Source organism: Perca fluviatilis, chromosome 14, assembly GCF_010015445.1.
Source record: "Perca fluviatilis chromosome 14, GENO_Pfluv_1.0, whole genome shotgun sequence".
Classification (NCBI taxonomy): Eukaryota; Metazoa; Chordata; class Actinopteri; order Perciformes; family Percidae; genus Perca; species Perca fluviatilis.
The window spans coordinates 11284240-11295041 of record NC_053125.1 but is presented as its reverse complement, the minus strand read 5'-3'; the positions used below and the strand labels follow the sequence as shown (position 1 = coordinate 11295041).

Here is a 10802-nt window from a genome sequence, read left to right as displayed (position 1 = left end):
CATTTCATGCTAACAAAATATATCATTCCTCCCCTGGACCAGGGCGGCTGGCACTCAATTTAAACCATTTCAGTCAGTTTATTTTCAGGTTATCAAAAGTAATGCAATTTGATGGCTGCCAAACAGATGGCTATTATTATTTAATGTAATGTTTATTTGAAAAGGGACAGATGCTACGACATAGATGCTGTGATGCTTCACAGCATTTATAGCTAGTCCTAATTTCCAATGCCTGTCCCTAGAAGGGCTTTTAAACAGTCCTAAAAACAAACATCGAACATTGCCACATTAAAATACATAAAGCTCTTCAACAAGACTAGTTGCTAAAACATTCTGAGGAGCTTCTGAACACACAAAATGAAAGTGAATTACATGCACACACATTCATGTTGGAAATGGAAACAAAGTATGTGCGCAAACAAAGACATTTACCTTAAACTCGTAGGACTCTTCTATGACCACCTCTACTTGTGTGTGTTCGCCCAGACTGGGACAGCCCATCTTGGCCACCTCTTCATCCTCTGCTCCCACCAATGGCTTGTTCTCATTTGAGTCACCTAGGAGACCACAGAGATGAATGGGTCAGTGTTGCCAGTAGGGTTGCTTTAACTGTACAGAGGTTATGCAGTACCAACTGAAAGTAATAATCTTGAAGATTTGCATTTAAATAAATATCTGTTTAGTCACTACCTATCACCGAATGAGGTAAAGCAATGGTGATTGAGCCTGATGGAAGCCCTTGCATTTGCAGTATTTCCTGAAAGCGCACAGTTGGATGTAATGTGTCCACACAACAGTGACTATTCTGCTTTCTGGAAGATTTCAAATTCTTTTAATAAATCACTTGGAACACTTCTTACACCAAGTCCTTGTGTATTGCAAAAATATATGAGGAAACTTGAATCATATCATTCGTCTCTTAAATCCTCTGGAGAGACGCTACTGCCACTTTAATTGACTGAGAAATGTCTGAAGTCTTCGAATGGAAGTCACTGCCAAGTGAGGAAGAGCAATGGATTTCAAAAATAAACATCATGTCACCCTGAAACTTTTATTAAATCTATATCTTTCCTTCAAAACAAACTTTCAATTAGTGCAAGAGTGCTTATACAGTAATTGTAGGATTAATAGGCAGTATCTATGAAGTAGTATTTACGCATTCAGCCTGGCAGCGGAACTTAATCACGTAATGTTTTGATTTGTCTGATTTTTGCTAGAGCATACATTTTCATAGTTTCGCTGGACTATCATTTTAAGAATGTGTGCAAGCAGTCATGAAAGTCTATAATGTAAAAAATGCTAATATTCCAATCTATTGAGCATCCCATGTTATTAGAAACATGAATACCAATGAGGAATTTAGATCTTCTTCCATGAAACAACCTTTCTATCTCACCAACACTGTATGTCCCAACATGCATCCCTCCATATGTCTCCTCCCTCACTCTTCACACTCGGTGACGGTCATTAATCGAGTCAGCTGTTATCAGCGTAGGCCTGCTGTAATTGAAAAGCAGTGTACAGTATGTGACACAGTATGTGTGTGGCTCAGTGTGTGTATGTGTGTGAATGTCAGTCCACTTGCTACGTGACAGTCTTATTAAACCAATTCTATTTCCTCTGTGATGAAAGGCTGGCTCCAGGCTGTTGGCTCTTCATGACTGACATCGAGAGTGTGGCTCTTCACTCCACCAGCTCTGTCACCTTGTCTACAGAGGAGGAGTGGCATGAGCAGCAGCATGCTAGCACAGCAGCGGCTTCAGTGCTTCATCTGTGTCGACACAGGATGCGTTTGGGCACAGTTCTGAGTGTAGGTCACCCGTGCTTTGGCAGCGCTCAGGGAACACAGTCACATTTACTGTACTTGACTTGAAGCTTAAAAATACACTTTGGGGCGCGTTTAATGCAAAAAAGAGTGAGTAAAAGGCGAGTAAAGCCTTGTCATTACAGGGACTGCATAGAGGCGCATGTGAGACGCACAGCTAACAAACGCTGCCGACACACCGTCTGTGTGTGTGTGTGTGTGTGTGTGTGTGTATCATAAAATAAATAACGGATTAATTAGTAATATAGTAATCATTTGTAGCAGTCCTACTTTTTTATACTGACGGTAGAAAGTGAATGAGAATAAATCTGTGTGTGCAAGTGAGTGAGATAATGTATGTGGTAGAGGAATTGTTTTCCAGTAGACATATGCACTATACAGAATTACTTAGTGGTCTGAAGAAGTGAACAAATATGCAATAATTCACTTGAAAAACTAAAAGAAGATTAGTTTTTGTGCTGTTTATCTTTTACGACCCATCAGATTAATCCTGCGACCCCTTGTAGGGGCCACGTACCCCAGGTTGACAACCAGTCTGTTAGAGGTTAGATATATGTAAATGATCCTGTTATCAACAAAAAAATGCAAACACACAGTGCTGCAGTCAAAAAGTAAGTTAGTGAGGGAGAGAAAGAAAGAAAGAAATTGAAGAAAGTAAAGGGGTGAAATGAGGTTAAATGAGACAAAGAAAATGTCTCTGTAAAGTGAAATGACTCAACGAAAGTTACTCCACATTTATTTAGATCTTTTCTGTCATCTTGTAAACTTTCCATTTTGTGGAAATTCAACAGAAATGTAAAAGCAGAACAAGCTGCAGAAATTACTTATTGACTTTCAGCGCTGGTTCTCTTCAGCCTTGAGTCACCTGCCAGAGATTAGCTTTCTGCCTTTTTGAAATTTCAAGCAAAGCTTCCTACATTCTTAAAAACTTAAATGACGTGGCTGGTTTAGATTTGTGGATTTCAGAGCTCTCTGGTACCTATGTAGATGCAGAAAGTATGAAATGACAGATGCAGGGGGAGAAGGAAGTGCAGAGGAAGGAACCTGATCAAAATAGGCAGGAATGAAATGAAAATTGTGTTCAATCTGTTTTTTTTTTCTGGCTGCTTAGTTTACAGAATTCATTGCAATTGATGCATATATAATAACCACAGTGCAATAGGGCAGTGATCTGTGGGATCCAACATGATGTGGCAAGGAAGTTTTTATTTCACAGCTCAAACGCAGAGTGCTTTAAATCCTTTCCAAGCCACATCCTTTGTTCAAAGTGAAATGATCCCCAAGTTAATCTGAGTTTAGATTGGAGGTTTCAGACAATCAATGCAGGTCTCACCCTGTTTGTCCCGAGACTTAAATAAAGACTCCATTCTGTCTGTCACTCTGTTCCCTCTCCTGGCTTCTTGATATTCTCAGTGAATAACGAAGCATGCACACACGCAGGCACTCGCACTCACACTCTCACTCACACACACACACACACACACACACACACACACACACACACACACACACACACACACACACACACACACACACACACACACACACAAAGACACCCACCGTGTTTCTGCCCTATCTCCAACAGAACAGGCTCTCCCAGCTCGATGATGAAGTTCTTGTTCTTCTCATACTCCTCATCATCAATAATCTTCACCTCGATGATCTTCCTGTTAAAAAGTGAAGAGAAAGACAAGTCTCAGTGAGAGTATTCTAGATAATTAAACTTGTTAGTTTCACGCTCTCCCTCCTAATAATAGTGTTCATAGCAAATGTCCATTAAAACTGGGAAAGCCTCACCCTGTCAGGCTGTAATCAGACAGGAGGTCATTTCTGCCGCTGCTACATGAGCCTCATTATTATCAAAACCTATTAGCTAACCTCCAGTAACAAATAGGATGCATCACAAAAAACTGGAATGATGATTAAGTTTGCATTCTTTTGCAGAAGATGATGAGGAGCCTCTGCTAAGATGAAGGTTGGAGCCCAAGTCGACATTGCTCAGTGGGACATTGTCAGGCTGCTTACTTCCTCCCAGGCCACGATTAAATGTTTCGCCAGCCGACAGTGATGTAATGCGCAGCACCGCCACAGTTGAGACATTTTCAATTAGGAGCACCCAGGGGAAAGCCCGAAAATGCAGCGCAAAGAGTTTTGCAAGGACTCTTACATCTAAAGCAGTAAATCGGGGGGGGGAAAACTGTGGGAAAATAGCAATGTGAGCAGTGTCTTAGTAGACTGAGAAAATAGGTGAGAGATGGCATTGTTATCGGATCTGTCAGTGTATTTAAAGACAAATTGAAAAGTTTTTATTAACACTGCTGTTGTGCATTCATTGGACAATAAGGTCAAAGTAATTTAACCGTTATAACGACTAGCTCAAATCAAGCAATCTGATAGGTTCATAGCCGTGATATAATAACCATATACAAAGGCTATTACGTCTAATGACGTTCCTTTGCACGACACGTATCACTCCGCTTCTGAGAAAAAAGGACTAACGAACTAATAGCTGGTGCCAGGGAGGGAAGCCCTTCATCAGCACACACACTGCCATGACACAGAGCTGGTTTAAAATCAGCTGGTTTTAAGGTATCCCTTTAAGTGCACGCTATATTTAGAATATTTTCACCGCTTTAACTTGCTGTCAGACAGCGGAACTGAACTTGTTATCTATGCTCTCTACATATCTGCAAACTCAGAAGGGCTGAAAAAGGTGACACATTATATATACACCCCCTCCACCTCCCCAATTTGGCCAAATGACTCGTGTGACGTATCACCAAAGATGTTTTATTGTGAAGAAGACCACAGTAGGTTTTTGAAACTCCTGTTTATGGGAATTTGTGTACACCACTAGTTTGCAGATATGTCTTTAAAATCACCAGACTCCACTGACAAAAACAATAATTTTACCTCGCAGAAAACTGGAGTTGCTGTCATACTGCTGCCTCGACCGGTTAGTTGCTGGTCTACTTCTGTCACGATCGGTTAGTTAGTTTGTGTTATTGTGTGACTTTGGTAAATCTGAACTAACTCTTTGGCGTTAGCAAAAGAAATAACCTGTGCTCGCTGCTAGTGTAGGCTAATGTTTCCTATGTACCATAGCAACCGCCTCGTATGTGCAGAGCGCTAGCCAGCCCTGAAGGGGCTATTTTATTGTGAAAAATATTATTTATAAATACAAATCTATTTAAATTGGAATCTGTCTATAAATTTCACAATAACATACTTGATGACCGTTTTATTAAAAGCAATAGCTCACTTTAGTCTGTATAATTTAAGCAATATACCACTTCAACAAGAGATCATTTGCAAATAGTGGAAAGAAAGATGGATGGCACATTCTGTCAGATGTCTGATGCTTTAAGGATGCACTAAAGTAGGCAGCAATTATGAATGAGTAACATATCAATGTAATGAAGGAGGCTGACTGTTCACTGTTCACTGTTCACTGTTCACTGCTGTGTAATTGGTGCTGGTCACAACTTTGAATTGGTATTGGCTGATAATGTCTCCACTAAGAATAAAGGAAACTAATTATAAAACATCCCTAATTCTAAAATATCCAGGGCACCAAAATGATTATGACATGTGTTAGTTTTGTTCCTTCTATGAAAATCACATCTGTTAGGCCTCCTTCTGGTCAGTTTCACCCAGCGTGTATATTCATCATCTCAACAACCCATCTGTATCTGACAGCTAAAGAGGAATAGAGAGTGTTCATTTCCACCTGGTTGTGTCATCATATATGCTTCACTGTCAGCCATGTTGGCTCTGACACCACAAATAGCCTTCGGTTCGACAAAGAAAAACCAGGAGGGAGGAGTGAGAGGAATGTGAGAGAGTGATGGAAGTGTGGAGAAGTGGAAGCGCATTGTTTTCATTGCTGAGCTGTCACAGCAACAGCGGATAAAAGTGGCTGGATTTGGCTATTTCCAGCATCACATCAGGTTGAGCGGCCAACTCTCAACAAGGTTGGAAAAGATATGAAAGTATTGTTTAGTCAGATGTGAAACAGGAGAGGAAAAACACAACTAGGACACGTGGAAAGGAAGAGATTAAAGATCTGTTTTATTTTATATCTTACAGCTGATTTCATTTCTTTAGTCATTTCCAGTCATCTGCCTGTTGTAACATCTTAACCGAAATAGAAAGATTGACTGGTGTAGCAACAGTAACTCCAGGGTTCACGGCTTGGCGAAGTGTCAATTGGCATTGAGATGGAAGAGGAAAGAAAGAAGTAAGAGGATAGAGAGAGATGAGGAGAGAAGAGAGAGATGGGGGGCAGAGAGGATAGAAAAAAAGAGAGTTTGGAAAAAGGAAAAAAGACGTAGTATGAGGTGAGAGATTGAAGAAGTGACAAGGAAGAAGGAGACGGAGAGACGGAAAGAGGTTGAAAGAGAAGTATGAGTAATGCATAGACTCCTCTGAGATGTGAAGGGTTACGAATCAATACACACTGAGTTCACTTAGGAACCCTAACCCACACACACACACACACACACACACACAGTGACGGATTACAATTTACCTTTGCATATACAAACATAGACAAACCATATAACCTCCAGCAATAAGGAACATGCACACATTGGATATGTACACACTATGTTTTTCATGCCGCACATCATACACATTGCACAAATTGTCGTTTGTACATGAACAGACACAGCCAGCCACCCCCACATGGGCCCACGCTTCACTAGTAACACACACATACACAAACAATTCAGCTCAATGTACACACACATGATACGCATGAAAACATGTTCCAGGTAAACACTTGGGGGAATTATAAACATATGGATTCATTAATTCAACCAATTTACACACACACAGAGACACACAGACACACACACACACACACACACACACACACACACACACACACACACACACACACACACACACACACACACACACACACAATGCTTTAAAGAACCATTCATACTGGCAGTAGCAGCATTCCCATCTGTGTTCTCCTCTCTCCGTCTCTATCTCAGCCCTTGCCCATACTTCTTCCTCTTTCGCTGACCATTTTTTAAATTCTTTTATTTTAGTTTTCATAGCAGGGTCACACACTCAATAGCCTTACCAGTTTGTGGTTCAAATAAACTTATGTGACAGTGCTTCCATGAATTTTTCATGAGGAAATACACATTGATTTAAAACCAGGAATGACAATAGGTCTGTAATAATAATACAGGTTCAAAGTGCATAGTGTCATAACCATTTTAAATATCGAACTATACATAGAACAGTAAAGTATACTAACCACGAGGTAAAAAAGAACTAATGGCTACCACCCTGATGGGGGACGTTGATTCCCAACAGAACTGTTAAGATGGCTCGGCTTTATGTTATAAAAAATGTTTTGAGGGGTGCCCTGGTAGCTCACCTGGTTGAGTGTGTGCCCCATGTACAAAGGCTCAGTCCTTACCGCAGCGGGCCAGGGTTCTATTCCAACCTGTGGCCATTCGCTGCATGTCATTACCCTTCTCTCTTCCCTTTCGTGTCTTCAGCTGTCCTCTTAAAATAAAAAAGGCCTAAAATGCCCAAAGAATTATTCTTAAAAAGACAAAAAAAAATGCTTTTGAACTTCGGATGTCAGATATAATGTCACATTAGATAATAGCACAGCTATACAAAAATATCATCAAGAATAAGAAAGAAGGGTCGGAAAAGTAAATAAATCTGTACAATGTGTAGCTTGTTTTTGTTTTTACAATTTCATTGCTAATGCCGACCTTACACCAAAACCAATTTTCAAGCAATTCCACTGTTGCAGACTTTTTTCCAATATATCAGAATGAAATCCTGAGAGTCTTGCTAGAGTTGGGTCACGCTTCCGTCGTCTCTATCGTTTGGTGTGTGGTGGTCATAAAAGTCAGTCCGAGTCAGTCTTTTTCCCGTCTTGACGTTCCGACAAAATCAAACGTGTTTGATATTTTCACAAGTTTTATGTCTTGGTTTTTAAATTGTATGGTTTATCTATAGATTGTCTTTAGATGTGAGATGGTGTCAGACTTTAGTATTTTCTAAATACTAAATTTTCTTTTCAGAGTTTTCTAGTGTATAGTAGGCATCACTTGCCGTGTTAACCTTCCCTAATAACTACATCACTATCCATAATCCAAATGATTATGGATCACAACAAATAAATATGATTCCAGACCTGGACATGCACTCCTGCCTACCATGAGTTGATGAAATATGGATAAATGCAATACATTAATTATCTTCCCTCCCTCTCCTTCTCTGTCTCACCTTCTCTTTATATATCTACTTTGTGACACCTGCTCCCCAGAAAGTTCCTCAGTCAGACTGAAGCCTCAATTCCCTGGTCTGTCACTCACTGTCTGACACACACACACACACACACACACACACACACACACACACACACACACACACACACACACACACACACACACACACACACACACACACACACACACACACACACACACACACACACACACACACACACACACACACACATATTGTAATCCAATCTAGAAATAGAGACCAAAAAAAGTAGCGGAAAAAAGCGTGCCAGAGTGAAAAATGTCAACAAAAGGTATTGTTGATTGAAAAGCCCCAAACAGAATCAAGTGGGCTGTAAATCAATTTAATGGATAAGTTTTATATTGCCGCAGAGTGATGTGTGTTTGCATGTGGCCCTAAAGTTCTCATAGAAGTGAATGATTGAGCGACAGTTTGATTTCATTAGTTCAGACCTCATCGCATTACTTAATGGGCACAGACTCTCTTTATATCTCGGCCTCCATCTCTTTCCATTTTCTTCTGGCTCCAGCTCTACTTTTGATTTACAACCACTTGAAGCTGTGTGTGTGTTTGTGTGTGTTTATGTGTGTGTGTGTGTGTGTGTGTGTGTGTGTTTTCAGGCATTTAAAGACTACAGTACCTTACTTGTAGGTGCTGTGAGCATGTGTGTGTGTGTGTGTGTGTGTGTGTGTGTGTGTGTGTGGGAAGACAGTGAGAGAGAGAGAGAGAGAGAGAGAGAGAGAGAGAGAGAGAGAGAGAGAGCATCTTAGAGAACCGCAGCAGCAAACAACTCATTTTCTTAAGTGAGGCTGATTTATATACACACTTTACTTTTACTGTTTCTGCTTCTGGCGGAAACTCTAAATCTTTCCACCTCTCTCTCTCTCTCTCACACACACACACACACACACACACACACACACACACACACACACACACACACACACACACACACACACACACACACACACACACACACACACACACACACACACATAAAATTGAGATCATAAAAATGTTATAGTTTAAAAGTTACAACTTGACCAACAATGCAAGGCCGTCGTTTTCCCTTAGCAAAGCTGGCTGGCAGGAGAGTGAGAAAGATGGACAGGATGAGGACATGTGTATGTGTATCTTCTTCAGCTGACCACCAGGATTGTAATAGTCAACCAAAAACAGGTTTACAGTAATTTCTTCTTCTTCTTCTTAACCTTTATTTAACCAGGAAGAGACTCACTGAGATTAAAAATCTCTTTTTCAAGAGTATACACATACAGTACATACAAACACAAAATACACAAAAACACTTAAAACATAAAACACAAGTCAACCACAATCCTAAACACATCAGGCAAAACATCTGCAGCCAGATGTTGCTGCCTCTAAGTCAATCAACATCCTCTTAAAAGCGACCTATGAGACCAGCTCTTTGATTACAATCCAAAAGCTTGTGAGATTATATATATATTTATATATCACATTACAGTACATATACCCTATAACAGTTCATTTGCCTTCAAGGATCATGGATGATACTGACTATACAGTACAGGCCAAAAGTTTGGACACACCTTCTCATTCAATGTGTTTCCTGTATTTGCATGACTATTTACATTGTAGATTCTCACTGAAGGCATCAAAACTATGAATGAACACATATGGAATTATGTACTTAACAAAAAAGTGTGAAATAACTGAAAACATGTCTTATATTTTAGATTCCTCAAAGTAGCCACCCTTTGCTTTTTTGATAACTCTGCAAACCCTTGGTGTTCTCTCAATGAGCTTCATGAGGTAGTCACCTGAAATGGTTTTACCTTCACAGGTGTGCCTTGTCAGGGTTAATTAGTGGAATTTTTCCCCTTATTAATAAAAAAAGCAAAGGGTGGCTACTTTGAAGAATCTAAAATCTAAGACATGTTTTCAGTTATTTCACACTTTTTTGTTAAGTACATAATTCCATATGTGTTCATTCATAGTTTTGATGCCTTCAGTGAGAATCTACAATGTAAATAGTCATGAAAATAAAAGGAAACGCATTGAATGAGAAAGTGTGTCCAAACTTTTGGCCTGTACTGTATATGGAGTTAATTCTCTGCCAAACGCAGGCTGCAAACTCAAATATCTTCTATATACAAACTAGTTTGGTTGAACCTGCATTAACTGATTTTGGAGTGCAAACACAACACTGACATATTATCACATTATAAGGGCTCTGCTGCCTACTGTACACGGTGTAACAAACTTAATTACTAACATGTCAGATCATCAATTACAGGCGATAGGCAGGAAAAAGTCAGTACATTTAGCTTTTTTCCAGGCTAGCTAGCCATCTCGAAAGAGATCACAGAGCTCTTTCTCGCTTTAGCTGTCTGTCTTTAGGCTGTCTCTATTAGGACAGATGGGTTGTAGATGTCAGAGATTAGCAACATTACTACAGTTTTGTTCAATGTTTAGCTCTGTTTTGTAAATACTGCGAGCCTTAATTTCTCAAAATTGCCCCGGGCTTGAATTGGGTTTGCGCAGATTTATTTTGGTTGTTTGTTGTTTTTTGAAATGCAGACCTTATAGTCTGCATAATGTCATGAATAATGTATGGGCTGTGTATGGCTGTGTGTGATGGCCATCTTCTGGATATCTATTTAACTTAAACGCATGGATTAAAAAGCAGCAGAAATTCTGTAATTTA

The 10802-nt window shown here is 39.9% G+C and overlaps 1 protein-coding gene across 3 annotated transcripts in view; it reads right to left on the bottom strand.

Moving 5' to 3' along the window:
- LOC120573186 (sodium/calcium exchanger 1-like) overlaps positions 1 to 10802 on the bottom strand; it is a 98968-nt gene that overhangs the window by 8568 nt on the left and 79598 nt on the right. For all 3 annotated transcript variants that reach the window (XM_039822726.1, XM_039822727.1, XM_039822728.1), the window contains exons 12-13: positions 3386 to 3492; positions 433 to 557 (exon numbers count right to left, since the gene is read on the bottom strand). In XM_039822726.1, coding sequence (XP_039678660.1) covers positions 433 to 557; positions 3386 to 3492 — 232 coding nt within the window. The remainder of the gene's footprint in view (positions 1 to 432; positions 558 to 3385; positions 3493 to 10802) is intronic.